This window comes from Ictalurus furcatus, chromosome 10, assembly GCF_023375685.1.
Source record: "Ictalurus furcatus strain D&B chromosome 10, Billie_1.0, whole genome shotgun sequence".
In the NCBI taxonomy this organism is placed as follows: domain Eukaryota; kingdom Metazoa; phylum Chordata; class Actinopteri; order Siluriformes; family Ictaluridae; genus Ictalurus; species Ictalurus furcatus.
The window spans coordinates 8682537-8710379 of NC_071264.1; the positions used below are offsets into that span (position 1 = coordinate 8682537).

Genomic DNA, 27843 nt, shown 5'->3' on the forward strand with positions numbered 1-27843 from the left:
CCAAGTCAGAGCCCAGACCTCAACCCAATAGAGATGCTATGGAATGACTTGAAGAGAGCCATACACATGAGACCTCCAAAGAATATGACAGAGCTAAAGCAGTTCTGCCAGGAAGAATGGGCTAAAATTCCTCCTAAACGATGTGCAGGTCTGATCCACAGCTACAGGAAGCGCCTGGTTGAGGCTATTGGTGCCAAGGGGGGGTCAACCAGTTATTAATTCTAAGGGTTCACTTACTTTTTCCACTGCCATTTTGAATGTTGAATGTGTTCAATAAATACACGAGGGATCAGAATTTTTTTTGTTATTATTTTAGACGCGTTATATTTGTCAGTACCCTTGACTTAGATGAAGATCAGATCACATTTTATGACAAATTTATTCAGAAAACCATGAAATTCCAAAAGGTTCACATAATTTTTCTTGCCACTGTATAGTAACATCTTTAAGTTGCCAGTAGATAGTATAAATGACAGTAGCCTGCAACTTCTGTAGATGTAATAGGATCAAACATACTTATATTTACAGCTATTCATATGCTACCAATCCCAGCAATTGACTTATTTAGTGATATTTTACCAGATATGCTCACCCGCCACTTTATTATACTAATAATAGTGAGGACCCTTACAACAATGCCATGGTCATGGAGATCACACCCCCCCCCCCCCGCCCCCACCCCTTCCAATGTTTCTTTCTTCAATGAATTATTTAAAAGAATAATAATAAATCAGTGATCGCCACAATGTTTTTATTCACCATCGAACAGATAAATCTTGAACTCTGTACAACCAATATAGAGATATTCTCACAGGATATAACTCTTCCTATCTTACAATATTCATTTACATAAATGTACACATTTGTGAGATATAAACTTGCTTCAATGGATATAATCTATATCGTTTATTACACAATGTAGCTTTTCCGTGAATTCTTTGAGGCTCTGCACATTTCAGTTGCACTGGATGGATCAGTAGCGCAGGCAACACAAGCAGGCTCAGTCTATAGCATTTACAGCAATTAAATTCAAGCAGCTTCTTTATTACCTCTTCAAGTCTCACACATTTGATTCTTTGGCTCATGCATTGTCAGGCCACTCATCATTTAATTCATATGATTGTCAGTTCTTGAGACTATTGTTAAGATACAGCAGGATTTTGAATTGGTATTCCTCTTCAGATATGTTATGGCACATTATATGCACCTCTGGATCACATGTCCACAAGGGGAAGTACAGTGCAAAACACTTATTTCTTCTGCAAAAACTGCCAATGCATAATGGTGTCATTGTAAATTATTCACTTTATGTACACAAACATGCACACACACACACATACACACTTTCTCATACACACATATGCTACAACCATATAATATATACAAAGACATGCTCATACACATGCACAATATTTCAGTCAATACACACACACACACACACACACACACACACACACACACACACACACACACACACTGAGAGACACACAGATTTGTCTATACTTGTGATATAATCTGCATATTAAAACTGGATGAGCGAGACTGTTTGGACAGTGGGCTTGAAGAGGAAAATGGACTTCCAGGCGAGAGCAGATCTTGGCTTCTTGATGCATGCCTTAGTTGCATTTCCTGCAGGCTGATAGCTGACAAACAGTGAGCCCTATCTGCATTCAGGCTCCCAAACGACAAGCTATCTGTGGCACCAGACGAGCCATTGAAACCAGTACAGTCCAAGGATTTACTGGAAGATGTGCTAGCAGTTCGGGCTGGAGGACCAATGAATGGGGGAAGGTAATGTGGGTCAAGGAACCTCCTGGCCATGCTGGGGCTGGGGCTTCTGCTGCTCTCAGCAGTGCGGAGTGTGATGGCTGGAGGAGGCGACTGGTGGTGTTGGTGGTGCATGCATAAAGTAGCTCTGGTCTCGACAGATGTTTTCTCTTTCTGCGACACTGCTCGGTTCCGGGACAGACGCACTCCTGCAACCCGGTCCCTCTTCATACTGCTGGGCTGGCTACTGCTGGAGGCCCCAGAGGAAAAGCCCTCATCTGGGTCAAATGAGTCCTCACCGCAGCTCCCACCATCAGCATCTGGGGCGCAGACAGGCAACAGGTCAAAGAATAAGAAAGGTAAGAGGCGTTTAAACAAATACTCCTTTAATATTTTAAACATATCCATCTCTATCCATCATATCAGTAGCATAAGTATGAACACCATGGACAAGAAGTGACACTGGAAAAATCTTTCGACTTGAAAGGCATTTATAATGGAAGCGAAAGTTGTTGAAAGTTAGGGGTCAACCGATAGTGGATTTTACCAATACTGATAACTAGGTTGGGCAGTACCTGCTGATGACCGATTAATCAACCGATAGTTTTTAAAATTGATACTGAATGACAACACCACACTCAAAGTAAAATATTTCTGAACTTTATTACAAAAATAAACAGTATTGACTGTACCATGAAAATGCACTGTACTTTTTTAAAATGAAATAAATATATAAAAATGTATATATATGTATATATATGTGTTTATATACGTGTGTATATATATATATATATAACTGTTAACAAATATTAAAGTAAATGAAAGATATACATCCAAACTGAACCGAAAAGTAACACTCCAAATAACAAATAAAAATAGAGCCATACAAAATGAATCAAAAAACACTTCAAATAACAAAATTAGTCAGTGATCATTTTTATTTTGCCTCTAGAGGGCGCTCTCATACTGTATAATGACAGCAGACCCTTCTCAGCCGCTCCGGCAACAGACGCAACCGGGAAAAACTACTGGTGTGGATTTTTTTTTTTGCCAATAACCGATAGTTCTAGCAATCGGTTATCAGTTCAGATTAATCGGCAAAACCAATCAATCGGTCGACCTCTATTGGAAGCCATCAATAAACGTTACACTCTGTAACCACAAAGATATATACTTTGCACAAGGTGGGGCAAATTCACACCTAGGTGACAATTTACTGTAGCCAGTCCACCTTTTTTGGGGAGATGGTGGGAAACCACAGAACCAGCAATGCTACCCTCTGCACCACCATGCTGCCTTGGAGCAATACAGTAAAAAGTAATTCCAGGTATACACTGTACGATACTAACATTGTGAGATCACCAGTTGGGACAATATTCATGAAATATTCTGATCTAATTTGAAAACTATTCAGGTGATGTTTGCTAGAATTTGTGTTGTATGAGATGTCATCCAAACCAATACTAAACCAACCCCTGATTGGTTAACTCATGTTAACTAAAAAAAACCCTCATGTTAATCAATCAGGGAGTGACTTTTTGTTTAAAACGTTTGCACGTGTGTTTGCTTATTGTGTTGACTGGGGATAAGAGAAAAGAAGAAAATAAAGTGTAATCATGACAGGAGAACCAGTCATATTCTGCTGCCTTTTTTCTGACAACTGGATCCTCAAAGAAGAAACATAAAGGAAAATCTGTGAATGGATTTATGGTATGGAATGTGAAATGGAATGTGAAATAGTAAATCATTTGTATAAATAAAGCATTTCCACAAGAACTGTGTTCTCTTTCATCATCTCATGTTTGAGATCCACCTATGGGGAAGGGCATCCGTACCTGAACTCTGCAGAAGCTTCTAATTGCAACTGGCAGTTGACATTTGCTTCTCGCGACCTCTAGCTTATTTTGTGCGCACAGCTCGCTGGTTCACTTACTTGAACTTTTTGTCTGCAGGAAGACATATCCCTTGGATCAACCTCCGCCAGAAGAGTTTGTTTCGCTAGCCGGGTTAGCTGTGTTACTCACTGCAGGCCGCCCATGCTTGCACTACTCATTATACTAATCGCCTCCTCTTAAGCCTTTTTTCCCCTGTCTTATGGCTGCCCGCCTTACGGACTCTACTGAGCTCTGTGCCTCGACAGTCCAACTCTGACGGGGAAAATGCGATGACGACCTTTCTGAGCTGGGCCAACCAAAGCGACCCATCTCTCCTCGAGGGCATCTTACCAGGTGAACTCTCCTTCATTAATGAGCCACCCGGCTCCTGCAACAAGGACAATGCAGGCCTTTTAGAGGGTTTGGAGGATGACTAGGCCATCCCATCTTCTTTAACGCCCCAGACTAATGCTGCTGCGGCCTTACCTCAGTCTGTCCTGTATGAGTTTTGTGAGTGAGCAGCGGCTCGCCTGAATATTGAATGGCCGGCTCTACAAAGTGCCACTGACCAAGAGAGTGATGTTTATGATGGGAAGCTCCTGGGATCCCCTCCGGCCTGAGAAAAAAGCTCCTCCCAGTCCTCCCAGCATGTGCCAAGCACCTCGAGACCTCAAAATTAAGGATATGGTGGCTCTTGACATGGGTGACCCCCCTGCCATTGAGCCCTCCATCGCTAGATACATTAACCCCTCCCAAGGTGGCCTGCTCGCATCCCCCCCAAGCCCACTCTCCCCAGCAAAATGGAAAAACCGTTTTTCCAAGTCCATCCACTAGGCCTCTTATAAAGCCTCAGCCTTGGCTGTCAGGACCCTCAAAGTCTCCTAGATTCTATCATCTTACCAGGCTGAGCTCCTGGTTGACATGGGGCACCAACTGAAGAAAGGGTGTCCCTCAGCCTCGCTCTGGAAGGAGATCGTCCCCATTAATGACCTCGTCCTCCATAATACACGCCAAGCTGTTCAGGCGAGCGGGCATTCCATGGCCCTCTTTGTGGTTGGAGAGTGTGTGCTCTGGCTTAACCTATCGGGTCTCTCCAATAGCGGGAATCCACGCGTGGCCAAGAAACCCCCTAGCCCCGCAAACTCTATGCCCAAAAGGAAGCGGCCAGCTTGATGCATGGCCCGAGTCCATGTTTTCAGGTGGCCAGCCCTCTGGACTCCAGACCTCCTAGCCCATTTACATTTATGGCATTTGGCAGACGCCCTTATCCAGAGCAACTTACCATTATCTTATTTTTTAAAGAACTGAGCAGTTGAGGGTTAAGGGCCTTGCTCAAGGACTACCAGCAGTGGCAGCTTGACGGTGCTGGGATTTGAACTCACAACATTCCAATGAGAAATCCAATGTCATAACCAATGAGCTACTGCTTCCCACCCTTCCAAGAGAAGGAGGCTTTATTTCTGTGGGGTCAGCTGTTTGCAAGAAAACCCCAGCATTTCAGCTGAGTTATCTCTTTTCATATCTCTCACAGTTCAAGGAGGGGCTGAGGGTACAATATCACACATGTCTCAGTCTACAGGGCCTTATGGCGTCAGCCATTCAGGTTTTGCCTCTGGGCCTTCTGAGTATGAGGGCATTCATGAAGTTTTATCCCTCCACCTCAGCCCTTTATGGGACATTGGCCATTCCATCCGTGATGCGCTCATGCTCAGCAGCCCTTGCTGCTGGAAGAACGCAGGGTTTTATGCTCATGGCACTCCCCTCAGGACGTTCATGTTGCATAAAGTGGTGATGACAGATCCGTCCTTAACAGAGTGGGGAGTCACCCAGGAAGGCAGAACAGTGAAGGGCGTGGGGGCAAACGAACTTTGCTCAGCCCACATAATCTATTTGGATCTCATTACAGTATGGAAGACTCTGAAACATTTCCTGCCTTGCCTCCAGGGGTATCATGTGCTGGTACGCTGCGACAACACCACGGCTGTAGAACACATCAATTGCCAAGGAGGGATGTAGTCCCCCAAGATTCATGCTCTAGCTCACAGGCTTTTGGTGTGGAGCAGGCAGCACTTTCTGTCGTTACGTGCCATCCATGTCCTGCGCATCTTGAATAGGGGCGCAGACCTCTTGTTGAGGGGGAATTCACTCTATGGAGACTGGCGCCTTCACCCACAAGTAGTGGACTTATTGTGGAAGCGATTCGGCTAGGCTTTGCCTCACGAGGAAACACCCATTGTCCTATGGTCTTCTTGCTAAGGGACAGGGTTGCACCCCTCGGCGTGGATGCACTGGCCCATTCGTGGCCCAACGTGCTGCCCTTTGCTTAATTGCCTCCACCATAGCCAGGATGAGAGTTCAAGGCCTGACCCTCATTTTGTTGACCTCCAGGTGGCCCACGGTGCCATGGTTGGTGGAGACAATTCCCCTCTTTTATGCGCAGCCGTGACCCCTCCCATTTACGCACAGACCTCCTGTCTCAGGCGAATGGAGAAATCTATAACCCTCGTCCAGACAGGTTGGCCCTCTGGGCTTGGCCTGTGAGAGAGCAAACCTGAACGCAATGGGGCTCCCTCCACGTGTGGTCACTACCATACAGAGTGCTAGGGCCTCCTACACACATTCCCTAAGTGGCATGTGTTCAAGGAGTGGGCGCCGCCTGATATCGTATCGGTGTTCGGTTTCAGATGTTTTATGTTTTTTGCAAGACCTTATGGACAGTGGTAAATCCTTTTCCACTATTAAGGTCTACCTAGCGTCTATTGCTGCATGCCATGTGGGGTTTGACGGTAAGACAGTGGGTCAACACTTCCCTCGTTCACCGTTTCACGAAGGGCTCCTGTCGCTCACTTCCAGTCACTAGAACAGCTGTTCCAGAGTGGGACCTCTCCATGGTGCTGGAGGCTCTGTCCCAACAGATTTTTGAGCCCCTGGGGGACATTTCCCCTAAGCTTCTGTCCTTAAAGACAGCTTTACTCCTGGCCCTGCCTTCAGCCAAATGTGTCAGTGATTTATATGCACTCTCTGTTCATTCCTTGTGCACTAAATTCTCTCTCAGTGGAGATAAGGTTTTTCTTAGACCCAACCCGGCCTTTATGCCTAAATGCTTCCCAGCATTCACCTGTGAGGTGATTGAGCTTACCACTTTTCATCCTCCTCCCTTCTCCTCTGCGGAGGATCAGAGGTTGAATGCTCTGTGTCCTGTGCATGCCCTTCGGGCCTACATAGATAGGACAAGCCTTTTCAGGAGGTATGACCAGCTCTTCATTTCCTGGGCCGCCCGCACATGGGGAACCCCAGTTCTAAGCAGCGCCTATCCCATTGGCTTGTGGAAGCTATTACTTCGGCATATCAATCAAAGGGAGTGCAGCCTCCAGAGGGCCTCAGAGCACCCTCTACAAGGGGCATGGCCACCTCATGGGCTCTGTTTCTGGGAATTCCATTGCACTTGCTGCAAGCTGGGCTTCTCCCCATACATTTGTTGGACCCTTGAGCAAGGCCCTTAACCGTCTCTGCTCCGGGGGCGCAGTAACATGGCTGACCTTGCGCTCTGACCCCAGCTTCCTGACATGCTGGGGTATGCAAAGAAAAGAATTTCACTGTGCATATGTATATGTAATCAATAAAGACTCATTATCATTATTTGTCAGATACTACCAGCCTGATGTCAGTAGGACAGTACAACCCTGGTAGCTCACTCTGTCCTCGTAGCCTTCCTCCCTTAAGCCCACTTGTCCCTCTTTAAGCTTGGGCTGTTAGGCTTTGCTTATTCATGTCACCAGAACGTCCTTCATATTCTGCCTGCGTACCACCATCACCTTCGTGCATGGTGTTACCAGGCACATCATCATGGAATGCGTCAAGCACCACCTATCTAGGTGACCATCCCCTGGCTTACAGTACAGGGCCTCATTGTGAGTATGTTGGGCAACCGGGGAGTTGTCCATTTCTCCCATAGGTGGATCTCGAACACAAAATGACGAAAGAGAACAATAGGTTACTCTCCGTAATACTGGTTCTCTGAAACATTGTGTGGAGAGAAGCAAATTTGCTCACTGAGGAAGAGGAGCACGTGCAAGTCATTTATACACTTACAAGTCATTTGTCATAGCCAGATTTGGTGCAATTCGACGCTTCTACAGAGGTCAGGTACAGATGCCCTTCCCCATACTGTATTTAGATCTTTCCACTTGATGTTTGAGAGAACCACGGTTACAGACAGTAACATATTGTTATTCATGATAATCCAGTTAATTCAGAAACATGGAACAATATCTTACAATAACTTACAAAAGGATTCAATATGAATCTTGATTGATAGGCTTCAAATTGTATAATTGTAATTACATCCCTTGAATTACACACATAAATTTTATGAAAATTGCAAAACATACTTTCATATGAATGACTTGGAGGCGAAAAGCAATCAAAAACGAATCCATAAAATAAGACAAATAAAACTAGCCATTCAATTAGTACAAAAAAAATGGCACCCTATAAAAGGAGAAACTGGTGGTCTGTGTCTATGGTAGCTAATGCCTGATTTAAGAAGATGCCCTTTAATTGTTTAGTCTTTAAGTGTTTTGTGGGAATATTTCTAAAATATTCTAGAAAAATATGGTATTAAAAAATACAGTATATATGTTTCACAAAAATGTTTATTCACTGCCCAAAAAATTACCCTTGGACTTTGATTCATTTCTCTCCTCAGTACACTGAAAAATAAATAACCTTTTTTTAATCACTGTTAAACTCCCTTATGCTACAGATGTGGTAGATGGAGTTCGAAAACCACTGGAGAATTAGTGATCCAGATAAACTGATGAATGGCAAAGAGACATTGCCCTATTTCTACAAGTCTGGGTAGCATTCAGATTCTAGCACTGTGCAGTACTACACAAGTTCTGGATGGTCAAGCTAACTTTGGGTTTAACTCAAGTTTGGCATAATGGTTACAATAAGCTGTCACTGTTCAACTTCTAAATGTTGCAAAATTAACAAATTTCCTACTTCAATTAACCTTAAAATGTTGACCGTTGATTTCTGTCAGTCTCTTTGAAAAAGGAACCAAATTTGTCATGCTTGCTTTGTGACAAACCTTCAGATAGCTTGATCGGCAACACATTCAGTAGGCATAAGATGTTTTGTTCGATGTTTTGGGGTCTGTCTAAGGGTTGCATCAGGAAACACATTCTAAATTCAATATAAAGCAACAACTATCAGCCATGACACAGCAGGAGTTTCTACTGGTTTAGAGCTTCATCAGCCCTGCCTACCCCCTCTCATAGTTCGATGGATGGTGCTCTTTGTCCATCCATGGAGCACCGGGCTGAGTGGTTTTTTCAGGCGAGAGAACTGACTTGGTGCAATAGAGGAATAGAAGTCGGCCGAGGTCGAGAAATCAAAACAGCCTGAGATGAAGACAGTGACAGTGCTTGATAAACAAAAACGCAGATCTGCGACAGTAAAATGACTGCCCTTGTCAGTCAACAAACTTGGAAAATACACTACAGACTTGTAATACATTGCAATACTATGATTTCATCAGATAAACAGAGAAAAAAATGAAGGGGGAGACAAATAAAAATACAGAATGAGAGGAATATAAATGCAACATCCAAGCTTTTTCTGTTCTGTATTCACTGTCATATGTGTAAATGTATGTGTGGGAGTTTGTACCCTCTCGTTTCCAGCGGAGTCTGCGGATGGATGCAGCAGTGATGGCTGTCTGAGAGACGCGTTTGTTTGTGGGTGTAGCTTCAAACTCCAGAAGATTCCGTGTGCCCTGCGGTGGTCGAGGTGGCAGAGAACATCTCATAGCATTTGCTACCTAAAACAAGTGCATATTCATAAGCTTTATTTTGAATATTCAGAAATATATATATATATATATATATATATATATATATATATATACACACACACGAATAAATTGATATTTTACTGCCATCATGTGGTCAGAAACATCAAACTCACTCAAGTGAGATGATAATGTTGTGTCATATTATTATTTATTAAAGGCAGAAAAAAGCTTTTACTAGTAATGGCTTGGCATATAGCTCTAGCTGCGCTCTATACAAGATGTCCTCCAAAGCTTCTCTTCCGAGTTCCCATTGGCCATTGTAGCTGCAATAAAGGATGCACATAGCATCAGCACATTCTCTCAGTAATAAACATGTAAGAAATCAAACAATTCTGTGTTTTATGACTGTAATTTTGAGAAGTATATATGAGTAATCTGAACGGACTTGCTAGTCTGGTTCCACCATCCTTTCATAAAAAGCACAATTCATATAATAGCCATATTGTAATTGAAATAGAAACCTAACCACTGTAAGGCTTTGGGCTATTGATCAGAAGGTTGTGAGTTCAAGCCCTGGCTACTTTGGATAAAGCATATTGGCTGACTCTGTGCCTTCACCCCAGCTTCATAACAAGCTGGGATATTTCACTGTACTGTACTTGTGATGATAAAGGCTAGGCCCAGTTCAAATAGCAGCATCAATGAATAAGGAATGGTTTCCGAATAACTGAACCAGGTTTGCATTTCAGCTAAATAAATGGAGCACAATAAATAAAGAAAAAGACAGTCTACAGCAGGGGTGTCCAATCTTATCCAGAAAGGGCCGGTGTGGGTGCAGGTTTTCATTCCCACCAAGCAGAAGCCACATCCGATTCCACCTGTTTAATCAGTTGATCTTGGCTTTCAATAGACTCGGGTGTGGCTTCTGCTCGGTTGGAATGAAAACCTGTACACACCGGCCCTTTGCGGATAAGATTGGACACCTCTGGTCTAGAGTGTTTTTTTGTCCTTCCTAGTAAGCGACGTGAAATGAACACCGCTAGAGGACAATAATAAAACCTTGGTAGAATAGTGCTTATTTAACTCACATGGCATGATAAACTGCAGTCAGCATCTGCACCATGAACTCCGGATCCAGACGCACACGGTTGCACGAATCTCTCCACAACTTCTGCTGCTGACGTGGGTAACCACATACACACAGTCTGAGCAAACAAAACAGAACCAAAAGGAAGGCGTAATGTCCAAGAGAAGGGAACGTACAGGAAGAACAAGACTCATTAATGACTGGGTTATTTGGGAAATCATTGATTATTTGTTTATACATAGAATCTTTAAGGTCTTGTTTATGCATATTTATGCATATTTAAGGTAACTTGTGGCATTAGCTCATTAAACATAATCAACAGTCCATTAATTTAGTCCTTGTCAGAGAGAGAGAGAGAGAGAGAGAGAGAGAGAGAGAGAAAGAGTCAGGAAACAGAGAAAGAGGGAGATATAAATAATAACAGATGATCAAAAAAGTGGACAGTATTACCGCGAGCTCATTCTGCAGACTGACTGATGGGAGGAAGCTGGCATGTAGACCACAGCAGAGTTGTAGCAGAGCATGAGGAAAGACAGCACCTCAAACCTACATCAGCACAGACACACCACCATTTAAAACAAACAAACAAACTGAAGATTAGTCACTCTAAGCTGTTTTATATTCACCCATATAATAGTTTATTTGTATATTAGAGATGCACCGATACTACATTTCTCAGCCGATACGGATAACCGATTATTCAGAGTGATATCGGCCGATACCAATAACCGATACCGATAGTTCTGCCTTTTATGCCTTCTTCTAAATGAATAATAATTAATTCCACAATTCTGAAGGAAATGCAAATAAAAACTTTATTCTCTCAATTTCAACAAGTTGTTTCACAGTAACTGGTCTCATAAACAGAAAACACATTACTCTAATTAACATTAACACATGAACTCAATTCTGAAGATTAAAGTAAGATTATTAACTTATTGAATGTTATTAATTCATATTAACATTTACTGAATTATAAAAAAAACCTCCTACTTCATCACTGAATATCAAACTGGTAATATATAGGCCTAATATAAACATTTTTTTGGATGATATTAACTCATATTAACATTAACTGCATGTGAAATATACTACTCTACAAATATATTTTTCTGTGCAATATATACCTTTTTTGTCAACTCATCTTCATTTAAATATTTAAACTGTGTATTGGTGCTTTAATTCAGCTCAAGCAGCGCGGCAAAAAAAAATAATTACTCGATACCGAAACTCCCGCTTCACTGCTGCAGCGTCCGGTGTAAAATTTTAGCAGTGCAGAGATTACAAATTGCAGTTTTTCATCATTGTCAGCCAATTCAAAGTCATTCCACACAAGAAACATCATCTTTACACACAGCACAAATTCGATGTGTTTTTCAGCCCTCTTCTTATTGACAGGATATAATCAGCCCTGATCATCGGATGTTCTTAAAGTATCGGCCGATACCGATTATTGGCTGATACATCGGTGCATCTCTAAAATATATATATATATATATATATATATATATATATATATATATATATATATATATATATACACACACACACACACACACACACGCAGGTGCATCTCAAAAAATTTCAATTTCATGGAAAAATTCTTTTTTTTCTATTTTTTCCCTCTAATTTAATTTAAAAAAGTGGAATTTTCATATATTCTAGATTCATCACATAAACAGTGAAATATTTCAAGCCTGTTTTTGTTTTAATCTTGATGATTACGGCTCACAGCTCATGGAAATCCAGTGTCTCAAAATATTAGAATAAAAAATTTATAATACAGAAATGGCAACCTTCTGAAAAGTATGTTAATTTATGCACTCGATACTCAGTCGTGGCTTTAATCCTTTTGCTCGGATTACTGCATGAATGCAGCGTGGCATGGAGGCAATCAGCCTGTGGCACCGTTGTGGTGTTCTGGAAGCCCAGGTTGCTTTGATAGCGGCCTTCAGCTCGTCTGTATTGTTGGGTCTGGTGTCTCTCATAGATTCTCTATGGGGTTCGGGTCAGGCGAGTCGGCTGGCCAAGCAAGCACAGTAATACCACGGTCAGCAGACCAGTTACTAGTAGTTTTGGCACTGTGGGCAGGTACCAAGTCCTGCTGGAAAAGGAAATCGGCATCTCCATAAAGCTCGTCATCAGATGGAAGCATGAAGTGCTCTAAAATCTCCTGGTAGACACTGCATCGATTCTCGACTTGAGAAAACACAGTGGACCAACACCAGCAGATGACATGGCCGCCCAAATCATCACTGACTGTGGAAACTTCACACTGGACTTCAAGCAACTTGGATTCTGTGTCTCTCCACTCTTCCTCCAGACTCTGGAACCTTGATTTCCAAATGAAATGCAACATTTACTTTCATCTTCCCCATGATTGTGGTTGTGTACTGAACTAGACTGAGAAATTAAAGCCTCAGGAAACATTTGCAGGTGTTTTGAGTTAATTATCGGATTAGAGCTCTTCTCAGGTCGATGTTTTTGTATTATAAATTCTTTATTCTAATATTTTGAGACACTGGATTTTTGATTTCCATGAACTGTAAGCCATAATCATCAAGATAAAAAAAAAAATATTTCACTTATTGTGTAATGAATCTAGAAGTTTTCCAAAATATTAAACTTTTTTGAGATGCACCTGTGTGTGTGTGTGTGTGTATATATATATATATATATATATATATATATATATATATATATATATATATATATATATATATATATATATACACATACATATATATTTTGTTGTTGTTATTATTATTATATTTACCATATGATTTTGGGACACAATTACCAGTTTCTATAAGCTGCCTGATTTACTAGTAACCTATACTGACGAAGTGAAAAGGATGCAAACCCACATTCTGGTCACACTGCATGCTGAATTGCATTCCAGATAATCTATATTTGGACTAAATAACAAAGAAGCAGAAACCATTGTAGAATTAGAAGCTAACACTGTCAATAGGGATGCCTGCATTGCCAAACAGTGTAGTCCCCCTTGTTACTAATCTGTGGTTCAAATGCCCTTAAAATATCCTTCAAATAGGAAGGACGTTATTGAAGAAAAACAATTGAATACATTTGACCTCGCTGTGACCTTGATCCTAATCCAAATTCCAATATCGAATAATCAGTTCATCTGCTGCTTAAAATGATAATTCTATAGAAATCCTACAAACATTCAACCAATCATTCTTGAGATATAAGAGTCTCAGGAGGACGGATGAATGGACAGACAGACCTAGTGGCAGAGGTATAAAAGGTCCATAGGCAAATGTATGCAAAAAAAAAATCTATACGCAAATGTCAAAGAGGTATAATAATTATAATAATAACTATAATTTGACAAAACTGGATTTAATTCTCAGTCACCATCCCAGCAGAAAGCAAAGTAATTATGATTTGTGTACATCTTTGACCAGGAGATACTGAGTACTGACATCACCATTAGAGCAGTGAAAAATAAGAAACCTGTGAGACCCAAATTCAATTAAAAAGACATTAACTGGAAGATGTGCTGTGGGAGGAAAATGTTCAGATGTAGTCTACGGAAAAAATGAAAAGTTGGTGTAAAAAAGTTGGCAATAAAAACTGTCTATAAAATGAGTATATTGCACCCTACATTAAAAAAAATATTTCTATGTGGTGTGTGCAGGGTCTGGAACATATGATCTCTGTCATCTGCAAGTCAGACCGCGTTCACATGCAGAACAGTTTGAATTAATGCGGGCGGGTGGGTGTTAATAATCAACATGTACCTGTTTTGGGAAGTAAAAGTCTCTCTCTGGGGCAGCAGGCCGCTGTACACCACTCTGATCAGGTCGTGTTGGCTAAGCGCTCCTTCTGTCAGAGCCATAGAGCCCAGACTGGAGGGCTACAACAGACAGATAGCACGTACTAAATAATATAAAGGACAATACAGAAATGCTTATGTTTTAACTAAAATTCATATGTAGTGGTGAATAACAAAATAAATCAGACCACCACAGAGACAGCAATGGCGAACTGACCGACTGCTTTGATGACATCACACGTGCGCTATTCAATTCAGTTTTATTTGTATGGCGCTTTTACTAACAGACACTCTCACAGCATAGCTTTACAGATATAAACCATACTGCGATAAGAAATTAAACTATAAAGAAATCTCGTTTGTATATTCATTTTGCATTTAGTTTGTCACTTTGTCAGATCTTATTCATTTGTCTTACTGATTTTTTTTAGACCATTATATCAGACATTGATGTTAATATTGAGTTTTCATTTCAACATTTAGAACAGTCACTTCTCTGTGTCATTATTAGCTCACCTGCTCACAAAGGTAATCTGAAAACGGAAAGTTTATGGGAGGCTCACTACGCTGAGTACATCAGACTGGAACCGAGTCAAAGTCGAAGCATAATTAAAACATAATTAAAACCTGGGTTCAGAGATGAGATTTGGCACCCCTACTAAAATCATGGGGTGTTTTTAGCCCTGTTTGCATTAGGAAAACATGCTTAACCTTTGTAAAGGCAATGTGACTTTCTTTCATCATCATAATATGTTAATTGCAAGCTTAATTCTCATGTGGTATTCGCAATGCCTCAATGGACACCTTTGCTTGTAGAGGTCATCTTTTTTTTTTTTAGTATTAAAGCATTTTAACTGTAAGATTTAAAATACACATACTTCACATCTTCACAATACAATGGTGTGATGTCTTACCTCATGGTATATGGAAGGTTTAGAGAGAGAGGGTATGGTGAAGGACAAAAGCTTGCTGTTACCATTACTGTCCACAATCTCCTACAATAATCAAAGAGGAGAAGATCAGACGTCAGAAGTCAGTTGGGCATCATTTCGAGCCTTTCACAGACATGTGCCTTAGCTGGCTCACCAGGTTATAAATGCCCAGCAATAGAGCCTCTACACAGCCATTGCGGTGGCGCTCCCTGCTGGCAGCGTGGTGCAGGTACACCCAGATCAGCTCTGGTAGGAACTGCAGTGTGAAGCGGCGTAGTCCCACCTCTGTGCTTCGGTAGAGTTCAAACAGCTGGTGACACACTGGAGCCAAAAGCTGGGGAGAAATGCACACTATTGAACAAACACCATAAGAATTTTAGGAACTAGTATTAGTATTTTTGAACTGCCGCTCAGGCTGCATCACGAGGGCAACATAACACACTCGGATAAAAGCGCTGTCCGCCCACTTCTGCATGACCTCACAGATGATCATGATTGGCTAGTCTTGCTGTGATCGATAGGGGAGAGAGTAAGCCACCCCTCCTACCAAGACAGCCTGGCCAATTTTGCTCTCTTTGACTCCTGGCCATGGATGGTTGAAGCAGACATATTTAATAAAGCGTGCTATGCACTATTGTGTTACTACATTCTGTGCATTATACACAATAACATTTTGCACTGAACGGAAATGACAAATTACAGTGTGATACATAGTGCCATTAAATCAACCAACACAAACTTCCATTAAAATAATCACCAAAACAAAAATCCAAAAATGGTCAAAACATTTGGCTTTTGATTTGCATCCACAATGTAGCTGTGTTCTTCCTCAGTTCAATGGCTATTTGGCAAAATCCAAAGTTCCATACTTAGTACATACTCCAGGTATTAATAGAACAATGTATATTACTGAACTGCCCAGGGTGAACATTGGCACTGAAAATATGTGAAATGCACCATTTGAGATGTAGCTACAGTCTCATGATATATATATTTAGCCACTGAAAGAAAGATTTTGAAATGTAGCCCTCTCTGGTGGACAAATTAGATTACTAGCTTCTTGTTGAAGAACATAGGATGGTTCACTAGCTTGCTACCAAAGTAGAATACCAATAAATGCTTTACCAGTATGTAGTCAAAACCCCACCATGCCCAATTCACTTGTGATCTTATTTGATTATATTGGACTCTTTTTCATCCCCTCTCCCCTGACTGGCTGTTGCTCTTGCCTGTCACCTTGTATTTGGACTTCTTTTATGCCTAAAGCTAGGGCATGATGACAGCTGATGTGTCTGTGAGGGTGTATGATGTATGTGTTCACATTTCCCATCAATTCTGACACCACTGACACAGCACTGACTGTGAAATACTATTACAGGATTGTTAAGGGAGACTCACAGAGTATTCTTCATTACCTGGCTCTAAATATTTGCAAAATATTGTACAATACAGTGCTTTTAACATGCAATTTGAGTCTTTTTACTTAGACTGTGCCATAACTCAAATTCCTTCCACATTTCACTTCACACTACTTTTATTATTAGATAAATAAATTTAATACTCAGGTATTAGTTAGTTTGTTAGTTAGAGTTGTACAGTCATATTTTATGATGTAGGTGAATGTTATAGTACTAATTTGCCAAGTCTTGTGGACCTGTATATTTGGTGAATAAGATTTCTGATTCCAAGTTACAGCTGAACAAACTAAGCAAAACAGTACAAGCTTATATCCAACAACCTGGTTACCAGAAGCTTTACCTCACTGCTGGGCTGCTCCTGTATAACAGCATATAGTGCAGGTACCAGACCCTTCTTCAGACGTAGGCAGCAAGTATAGCCAGGGATCAGATCATCAGGTAACGTCTATTGAAGAAAAGGGAACTGAGTAAAGAAAACATGCTGATGCTTCCAGACAGGTGTATTGCTTTAGACATTTAAGCAAGTAACATACTACCATTATCTATGTCTACAATATGCCGAGCATGGCCATTTAACCTCTATTTTGGATCGCAAGAGGAAATGATCTAAGTGACTTTAAGAGTGTCCATTATTGGGGTAGAGATGGCAGGAACTTCAGTCACAAAGACTGCTCAACTGGCTGCGTTTCAATCGATACAGTGCATACAATGATATCCACATTTAGATAAAATAGTAAAGACAGCAGTAAACAGAGCTGGAAAATATGGTTGAATGCACATATTCGACAACATTTGATGCTTGTGCATTAGTGTGATATGCAAGAAAAAACAGAAGAGCAACTCTTCTGCAGGTGAGGGAGAATGTTCATACAGTATGCAGAAAGAACGGCCCATCATATACCATCAGACAACATCATAGTCCATCATACCTCAACTATATAAAGATGGGTATTATAGGAGGTTGCAGTGCATAAAAACCCTCATTATAATGCCCATTGGTGCAAAGACAACAGGCTCTGTCCAGTGTCTCTGTTATGCTGTGGGGGGAATTTTGCTGGAATGCTTTGGATGGAAGGGGTACTGCAAAGTTCTTCTGTCTGATCACTTTTTTCCTTTGAAGAACTATTTCTATACTGATGGGAGTGGTCTTTTCCAGGATGACCCCGCCCCCATCCACAGAACACGAGGGTTCTCTGAATAATTTGATGAGTATGACAGTTATTTAAATCATACACTATGGCCTTCGCAGTGGGTAGATCTCAATCCGTTTGGAGATTTTGGACAGACATTTGAGAGAGCAGACTCAAGCACGGTCATCAAAACACCAATTAAGGGGAAGTGTTTGTAGCTTTTCTTACAACAGTTGCTTAGAATTTAAACTTGTCATCCAGATGGCTGCCTTTAATATGGATAGTTCTAAATGCAATCAACGTTGACATCTGGGGAATCAGCAGAGAGGACTCAGTCATTTCAGTGGCTCAATAGGTAACTAGCTAACATTAGCACACTTGTACGCTTGATTCAGCTAGGTATCAAGTTTCTTATGTTTTTTTTTGTTTGTTTTGCTATGGTCAGTGTGGTAAATTGCACTTATTTTCTGCTAGCTATGAAGGGAGCAATCCACCTTTACTGTGTTTTTACAAGGAAACCATATCCGCCGCCACCTGCGTTGTCAATTATTGGAGTAAATATACACCACATACGAATGCCTCAGTGTTGCCAAGTCTCGCTAGACAAATAAGCAACTGCAGCTTCAAAAATAAGCCAAAAACAAGCTCAATATTATTATAGATTGTTAGACTCAATAAATGAGCCTACAACATATTAAACTGAAACCACTCGCAGTTTGAAAAGCAAAATTAGAATTAATCTATCCAGCCACCTGCGAGCAGAATATAATTGGAGAGATGGAAAAGGAGATTACATTAGAACCATAACAACTATTAGTATATATGAGTATGTTATGCTTGTGTTTTTTTTTTTTTGTTATAACCTGTAATAATTGTGGGAGGCTGAAATACACTACAGTACTGATATTATTGTGAGGCTGTGAGCAGACGGTATTAATGCATTGGGGAAAATAGCAACCATAAATGTAGAAAAACAAAGTCGCTTGTCAGATTTTCCTAACAAGCAACCATTTTTTTTTCAAACAAGCCCCAAAAAGCCGCAACCTGCGACCCGTGATTTTTTCAAGAGATTTCAGAAAAAAAGAAGCCCAAAGATGCGTATTATAGGTGGAATTGGTAACTCTGATAAGTATATCTCAAAGCGTCAGATTCATCTGCGCAGAGGAACCGTGCCGAAGCACACCTCACATAAAAATACAAAAAAAACTTTAAAAACAACCAAAAACCTCTGCAAGAAACTTGCAATTTTATGTTTCAAAGAGAGATGGCAATAGAGAGGCAGAAATTCAGTACTGCAACTTTAAATATCTCAAATACAGTTTTAACCCTACAAAAAAAATGCTTTCTGTCATCCTCAAATGCCTCCTACACCCCTAAGTACAGGATCTGTCAAAGCAAAGTTCTCACCTTGAATTCTGAGAGCCATTCCTCCACCACCCCACGCTCTGGAAAGAGCATGGCCCACCTTAAACAAAGAGGTGCAAACATTAGAAATAAAACATGAAATGGTGCTCACAGAAACGTTATCCCTAGAGCTTGCAGTAATAATAAACTGAGAAAATATTAAAAGCACATCTGACTGAAGCACATCATTTCATTTCAAGAAGCATTCAGGACGGTCAGAGCTCACCTCACTCACTCACGTTTCAGACGCGTATAGGAAGGAAAGACAGACTCTCATTCTTCATCATGATGTCTGCTGATCTAGCGATCAAACAATCTGAGAAGAAAAAACAGACAGAAATGCTGCTCTTACTTCATCACGCCCTGCACTGATAGGATCACAGTAAATAGTTATCCTGGGTGTGTTTGTGTGTTTAACATTAGCCATAGATTGAGGCTGAAATTACATGGGGAAATGCCCATATTATTCCCATGAGTGGCTTAAAGTAACCACTCCTGGTCTGAAGTTCCACACAGACTGAATCTAGCCTTAGATGACCCCAGGGCAACCTTCTAATAACTAATGTGGGTTAAGTGTGTGTTCATAATATTAAAAACACCATTGGTCAAATAAATTTTCCAGACTACAGTCAACTACAGAAATACTGTCACCTTTCAATAGAAAGGGCAAGAACAACTGTAAAAGTCTATATGTATATAAAAATCAGATTTTCCACTTAAAAAATTAGACAAAAATACTTCACTCGTCTCTCAGTGTCTAGAGAAATGACTGCTGCTTTTCACTTCTTATTATGTACATTGGCAAATGAGAATCTGCCTGCAACAAACAGTTTGATCAGAGTGAAGCAACCCCAAACCATAACATTTCCACCACTGTGCTTCACAGTTGGTATGAGGTGCTTCTCCTGAAAAGCTGTCTTGGTCTGCACCAAACATGTCTGCTGTTATTGTGACCAAACAACTCTATCTTTGATTCGCCTGTCTAGAGCAGATTACTGCAACAGGCCTGGTCTTTGCCTATATGCTCATTGGCAAACTGCAGTCTCATAGGCATCCGCAAGCTTTTTTCCGAAGGCCTTATAGAACTCTTTATATCTTGGCATGATGACACCACACATCTCAATAGCAAAAGGAACACCGGACACTAGATCTGAGAGGGGTATAAATAAGATATAAATAACACCGGATTATAATTTTATGGATTTGAAGGTGTGCTAAATATGTTTTTTGTTCATTTAAATTGTGAACATTACTACAAAATGTCAATTTTATTTGTCATTTGATCACCAAGATCTATCCCCTCTATTAATAGGCCCTGTTTCAAAGAGGATCAAATCTTTGCTTGTCCAAATATGTATAAAAAAATAATAATAATAATAATAATTTAAAAAAAACTATTTCCATGGGATGTACTTATTTTTTTCACATGACTGTACATAATTCCAGGCATAATGAGAAGCTAATTTTGTATTCACAAATTCACTTTATATCTCCAGGAGTCATACTTAATCCAGAACAAGATGGAGATGGTTGTGAGGCAGAATGCCAGGAATATTTTCCCTATTGGGTAGTATTAACTCCTCATGTGACAGATCGAAAGCTGGACTCCACTCAGTTCCAAAGGCATGCTCTGAGGCACAACAGAAATGTGAAGTTGATGACTATCTGAGTGGCACCTAGGAAGGGTTATTTTGGAGTTGTAGTTCCCAGCAAATCTATTTTTGCAGTGCTGCATTTGGGAGAAGTAAGCCATCCTAGCTCTGCTTCTTGTCCCACAGTTCAGTATTTGGAATAAGGTAGCCTACAGGCTCATACTGGCTGGCTAACACGCAATATATGTTGGTCATTGTGACATCTTTATCTCAAACAGTGTCCTTTTGAGAGTGAAAGATGTCTGATTTACAGTGCAAGCGCAAGCCAAGAATCAACTACTGAGAATCTGTCTTGCTCTACGACAGCCACAACTCACTGGGTGTGTTGCTGTAGAGGTCGGTCTTCAGACAGGAGACAAATTTTCTGGAACATTCTCTTTATTTCCCCACTGAAGTGTAACAGAACTCCATGAAAGGATGGGCTCAAAGCCAGTCATGGAAGTAGGAGCTTGTTGAGCCACTGGCCCAAAAACTGGAATAAGCAGTCAAATACAGTACAGTACATATTGTTTTGTTGTAGCAAATGAACTCTTCGTCTCACTGTTAGCTATCTATCGCCTTTACGCTTCATAACAGCACACAAATCTAGCATTTTTTCACACATAATCACGTTGTGACAAAATGAAAGACATGAAAATATAAATAGAAAATAGAGACTCTCTATTATGCCATGCCCACTAGTTGGCTGCACTCTATATGACAATGCAGCTTTAACAATAGCATGATTAGCTAAAAGTCAAAAGATTAGAGAAGAGGTGTGCATTGGGACTAAAACAAGTCGCAGGAGTGGGAGGTTTTTCCTTTCATATGAGCAGGAGCAGGTGGTGACATGAAGCTTACAAGACAAAAAATGGCCACGTTCATTTATATGTGTGCATACTGGGAGCTCTCACAGAAGTGCACGACAGCGTTCATTCAATCATCCTTATCTACTTTATCCTGGTTAACATTGCTGTGGTTCAAATGACTAATTTGTTTATATTTTGGGAAACAGCCCGCTAGGTTCATTAGAAAACATAATGATCAGGTTTAAATGAAAGTAATAACTGCGGATGTGGGAGAGATTGGACAGAATTCCTTCAGGAGTGGGCAGATGTGGAATTTAAATAAATAAACACAGACTTTTAGATGTTAGAAGTTTTAGAGTGCTGTAGTTTTATCTTGAATCCACTTCCTCAGCTCCAGAAGAAGAAGAGAATGGGAAAGAGAACAGGCGTGACGTAGCAGGGGGCTTTTACAGGCCACACACGAGGTCTGTTCACAGTTAAAATGGGACAACTTTGCTGTTAGTACTCGGCAAGGAAATGAGCAAATCTGGAAAGCTCTACTAGCTCCAAAGGAACCCAGCCCTGTCAGTCCTCCACTCAGGTCACGCTGTAGAACCACAGTTACATACGTAACCTTCGGAATTGATAACCATCAATCAAGTCAATTCTTAATTATAAGAAATGATTGAAATACATCATAATGAGCCTAATAATTGGTCTGACCTTTTGCAGATTGTTGACGTGATTGCTGTTATAAATGTGAAAGCAGGTGATACTTAAAACAAGTGAATCAGGGAAGAAGCTTTTCCAGGGACTAACTGAGGAGAAACTGTGCAGTAATATTGCCATATGTTATGTTATTGTGGATAAATCTAAACTTCCAGGATTGATTTTTGTTCCCAGTCCACCCCTGGCAATGGGTGTTCATTTATGAGTTTCCAGACCGCTATATCTTCCTGTCACTGTCGATATTCAGTTTTTATTGAATTTCTTTTCAATAAGGCAGTTATCGTTTGGTGCTAAACATGGCATGATTATTTGCAGTTTGCTGCATTACTTGATTGCACCATCAAAGAGGCCCCTAGACTAACACTATGTTATTATAGGTCTGAGAGTGGTCTTAAAATACACTTAAAAGCCCATTTCAGACTATAAAATTGTGTGTTTAGCAAGAAGCAGGAGTTAATCCTTGGAGTAACTCTTTAGCATAAAGTATGACAAAAAGTATAAAGTATACCGCTGCAAATCAATCAACCACAGCCAAAAGAAATGCACAAATAGTAGGCTATACTCAATTTACATCCATTTACAGCGGGTCTACATTATTTTAGGGACTACGTTTGAGATTTAGCCAGTGTAAATGATGATATTTTAGAAACAAAGCCTATAGCTGAGTTGTTGTAAAAAAAAAAAAGAAAAGACAGCATAAAGAAAGTGTAGATTTGGCTTCAACCTGTCTAGTCAGAATTAATGTGCTATCATGTCAATACTGGAGGCAGATAACAATTTAAAAAAATCGCAAGAAGCCACAAACAAATACAATAATCAGTTATTTCCGTGTACAGTATAACCGCTGGCTGTATTAAAACCCATTCATATTGGTTTTTCCACAGGCATCGGAGGACTCGTTGGCTGAAATTGTTCAATCTATGATTTTCCACTGCATCAGAGCGATCGTAGGACGGCCTTTTGAAAATAACAGCTAATGCTAAAAATACTGTATGTTATGAGATTAACTTTGAGGTAATCGTCTGAGAAGGGAAGAACCTAATAACTGAAATGTGTGTTTATGTATATGTACAATATATATTACATCATGCTGTTTTACTCTTCAGATCAACTGAACAAAGCAGTTGCACTTTAGACCAAAATTTTATTCTGTATAATTTTATTATACATACAGGCACTGAACATGGCAAAGGCTCGTTGGAATTTCAGTTGGCATCACGTTTGTGGTCAGATGAGTCCAATATATATTGTTTGTGGATGAATGGGGACTGCATTAAGGAAAAGCCCCTATACCACTGTAAAGTATGATGGTGGATTGCTGATTGTTTTGGGGCTGTTTTGCATCCAGTGGTTTATGGGTTCTTGGGAAAATAAAGAATTCATTAATTCTCCTATATACTGTGATACAAATCCTGACTGCCTCTGCCAGCAGGTTATAACTTGGAAATGCTTGATTCTTAATCCTTAAGATATTGATAACAAACATACTGTATATCCAATCAACATACAGTTGAAATAATTTCGGGAACACGAAATGGCCATTTCAGCCACTTTTATTCCCCTCAAAATGTGTACAGGGCACCTTTGGTAATTATGAGCAAAGAAGGCAGTGAAATTTTAAAAAAAAAAAATACTCTGCTCTCATGGATATCAAACAATTGCAAACACAACACAGGTTTATCCAAAATAAAGGATCTTTGTTAAATATAGGTGTGCAAGAATTATTGGCACCCCTATGAATTCATACGAGAAAGATATATTTGAAGTACAGTACTGTGTAAAAGTCTTAGGCACATGCAAAGAAATGCTGTAGAGCAAAGATGCCTTCAAAAATAATGAAAGTAAATGTTTCTCCATTAAAAAATATTATAAAGAGCAGTAAAGAGTAATAAATTAAACAAAGGCAATATTTGGTGTGACAACCCTCTGCTTTAAAAAAAAAGAAAAAAAGTAGTCTCCGGTAGAATTAGTTTTTTTGTCTGAAAAGTGTCTCTTACCACTTAATATGCTGGTTTCTTTAATGACATACAAACATTTTTCGGTAACATTTAATTTTATGCTGGAAAACTAATGTTTGGGAATCTAAAATGTTTTTGTACTGACTCGATAATGTAGAAATCATAAAAACATCTATAACAAAGTTTGTACTAAAAAAAACTAAGTGACTAAGACTTTTGTACAGTACTGTATATTCCCATTTATATTTTACTTTTTTTTAGTACACCTGGGTGACTAGGATCAGGAAATTGTTCAACCATGACTTCCTGTTTCACAGGGGTATAAATATGAGGCAACACAAATTCCAAAATTCCTTTAGTCAATCATAACAATGAGTAAGACCAAGGAATATAGCTGTGATGTGTGGGAAAAGGTTGTTGAGCTTCACAAAATGGGAAGTGGCTATAAGAAAATAGCACAAGCATAGAAAATACCCATTTCCACCATCAGGGCAAGAATTAAGACGTTCCAGTCAACTGGAAATGTTATGAATCAACCTGGAACTGGACGTGTGTCTATATCGTCTCAACACACTGTGAAGAGTGTTGAAGAGAAGATGGTTCGAGTGGCCAAAAAATCTCCAAGGATCACAGCTGGAGAATTGCAGAAGTTAGATGTGTCTTGGGGTCAGAAAGTCTCCAAAACTACAATCCGAAGTCACCTACATCACTACAAGTTGTTTGGACGGGTTTCAAGAAAAAAGCCTCTATTCTCATCCAAAAACAAACTCGAGTGTCTTCAGTTTGCCAGACACTACTGGAACTTCAAATGGGATCGGGTTCTATGGGCAGATGAAACCAAAATAGAGCTGTTTAGCAATAAACACCAGAGGTGGTTTTGGCGCACACAGAGAGGTAGCCATATGGAAAAGTACCTCATGCCCACGGTTAAATATGGTGGTGGCTCTTTAATGTTTTGGGGCTGTTTTTCTGCCAGAGGACCTGGACATTTCGTTAGGATACATGGCATCATGGACTATCAAATATCAACAGATATTAAATGAAATCCTGACTGCCTCTGCCAGAAAGCTTAAAATGGGTCGTGGTTGGATCTTCCAGCAGGACAATGATCCAAAACATACAGCAAAATCAACACAAAAATGGTTTACTGACCACACAATCAAGGTCCTGCCATGACCATCCCAGTCCCCTGATCTGAACTCCATAGAAAACCTGTGGGGTGAACTGAAGAGGAGAGACCACCAGCGTGGACCTCAATATTTGAAGGATCTGGAGAGATTCTGTATGGAGGAATGTTCTCAGATCTCTTGCCATGTATTCTCCAACCTCATCAGGCATTATAGGAGAAGACTCAGAGCTGTTATCTTGGCAAAGGGAGGTAGCACAAAGTATTGGCTCAAAGGGTGCCAATAATTGTTGCACACCTATATTTAACAAAGATTTTTTTTTTTTTGATAAACCTGTCTTTTGTTTGCAATTCTTTGATAAGCATGACAGCAGAGTATTTTTGTATATTTGCAATTTTCAGTGGTATTTAGTTCAAACATTATACCAACCAAAACCCATATACTTTCCCTTAGTAAGTCTGAGTCACAACTAATATGATGCTTAGCTTTACTGTCTATGTTGATGTACTTGATCAATACAATGTCTGATGTTTGTCTGATGCCCAAACTTTGATTAAATATTTTTGTTTTTACGTTGGAGCTACAAGGCTAGTAAAACATGTTATATAGCCTATTGTGCAAACTGAATGCCTACGTTGTTATCACTAAGTTGTTAAGTAACCTCAAGTGTGTGATTATTTGGGCATGTAAATTGGATTATAGCAGGGGTGTCCAATCTTATCCGCAAATGGTGTGTGTGGGTGCAGGTTTTCATTCCAATCACGTAGGAGCCACACCTAATTCCACCTGTTTAATCAGTTGATATTGGCTTCCACTAGACTTAGGTGTGGCTTCTGCTTGGTTAGAATGAAAACCTGCACCTACACCGGCCCTTTCTGGATAGGATTGGACATCCCTGGATTACAGGGTCTGAGCTTAACCTTGGGAATCCACTTAACACACTATCCACTAAAATCATTATGCCAACGAACATACAGTCCATGCATCTGTTCGTCTTAAAACTCAACTGCGTTTGGGCCAACAAATATTGCAACTACTTTCAAAATACTTAGTACAAAAGTACATATGAATAACATTACATTGAGTACTTCGGTGTCGAGGCCCTAATTTTTCAACTAAAGGCAAAATTGAGGTTAATAAAAACAGAACAGAGCCTTTTTTTTTGTTGTTGTTGTTGTTTTGTTTCTCGTTGTGATTCTAAAGGGCTGACGATCCTGCTCTGTAACCCCTCCAACCTGATAAGAAGCTTACAAGCTTCTGTGCCAGATAATTAAGTGTATACAGTCCACTAAATGAGGACTTAGCACATGGCCTAAAATAGACATAGCTAAAAAGAGCTCAGAGGGAAGAGACAGAAGACAGAGCGAATTGTAGAGAGATCCATGAAGTGCACTGGAATGAATCGATATGCGGTTATCTGACAAAAGCAGCAGCAGACAGATCAGTACACGGCATACTTCTGTGTGTTGTGAAGTACAGTAATGCCCATATACACGCAAACAACCTCGGCACGTCTTACTGTACTGTTAAAACACAAACACGGTGGTTTAAGTGTTCTTGTTCAACGGAAACGCACGTGCACATGAATGCACGTAGGAGCATGATTCACAAACGTGGTGCTACATTGTGTTGAATTGAACAGCAAGGTGCTTCTAATCGCTCAATCCTGTTAAGTTATCCAGCTAGTGTGCACTCTGCCCTTATGTGGCTTGGTCTCAGCAGGCGTCTTTGCTGCATGCACTATGTGCAATAGAGTCCTTGGTGCTGATGCATTTGTTTAGGTACAGTAGGAAGCTCCTTGTGTGCTCTAAGCTGGTGGAGGAATAGGATGCATATGGAGCAGTACAGTCTGACAGAACATTGTGTTCTCAGAGATACTGATCTTCTCTGTGTCTTTGATCTCTAGGGCACTGTGCCCATCTCAGAAGGTCTCCCACTGAGGGTCTGCAGTGTAGATGCCTGCAGCCTCACGTGTGCGTGTGAGTAAACAGAGCACTCTGGTCATCTGAATGCAGTGTGCTTCATTAGGAAAGCTAATTAAGATCATGACTTTGTTATGCTTTAATCTCAGTGGGAGGTGATGATCACGCTACAGGTCGCTGCGTTCCTTATCATGATCGGTTGTTTTTTTTAAAATGCGCTCAAAATAGAAACAAGCTACTTATTTCTAATGCCGTTTTTGTTTTCTGATTAAATTCTCTAAATGACGTCATGAACGTTTCCCAGGACGCACACATGTCCTTATATATTGCAGTCGTGTGATTTCTACATACCAGTGGGATGCTGCAGAGGAAGCGCATAGGAAGAGGGCAGGCTTTTTGAGGTTGGTGTTAGGAGCTCTCCGTGCGTGCACCGGCCCAGTCTGCAGTGCGCAGCCGCTCCGGAGCGTCCTCACG

At 40.4% G+C, this 27843-nt stretch overlaps 1 protein-coding gene across 2 annotated transcripts; it reads right to left on the reverse strand.

Moving 5' to 3' along the window:
- Positions 1-737: 737 nt before the first annotated feature.
- On the reverse strand, positions 738-27828 carry LOC128613998 (hyccin 2). 2 transcript variants are annotated; one of them, XM_053635221.1, is made up of 12 exons: positions 27721-27828; positions 19441-19530; positions 19218-19275; positions 17021-17125; positions 15417-15596; positions 15245-15325; positions 14296-14411; positions 10979-11074; positions 10530-10646; positions 9677-9764; positions 9318-9468; positions 738-2087 (listed from the first exon to the last, which is right to left on the reverse strand). In XM_053635221.1, the coding sequence occupies exons 3-12, from the start codon at positions 19266-19268 to the stop codon at positions 1498-1500; spliced, it is 1575 nt and encodes a 524-aa protein (XP_053491196.1). In that variant the 5' UTR covers positions 19269-19275; positions 19441-19530; positions 27721-27828; the 3' UTR covers positions 738-1497. The 2 variants fall into 2 exon arrangements, with proteins under 2 accessions (XP_053491196.1, XP_053491195.1); XM_053635220.1 differs by having other exon boundaries at positions 19218-19530.
- Between the last annotated feature and the right edge of the window lie 15 nt (positions 27829-27843).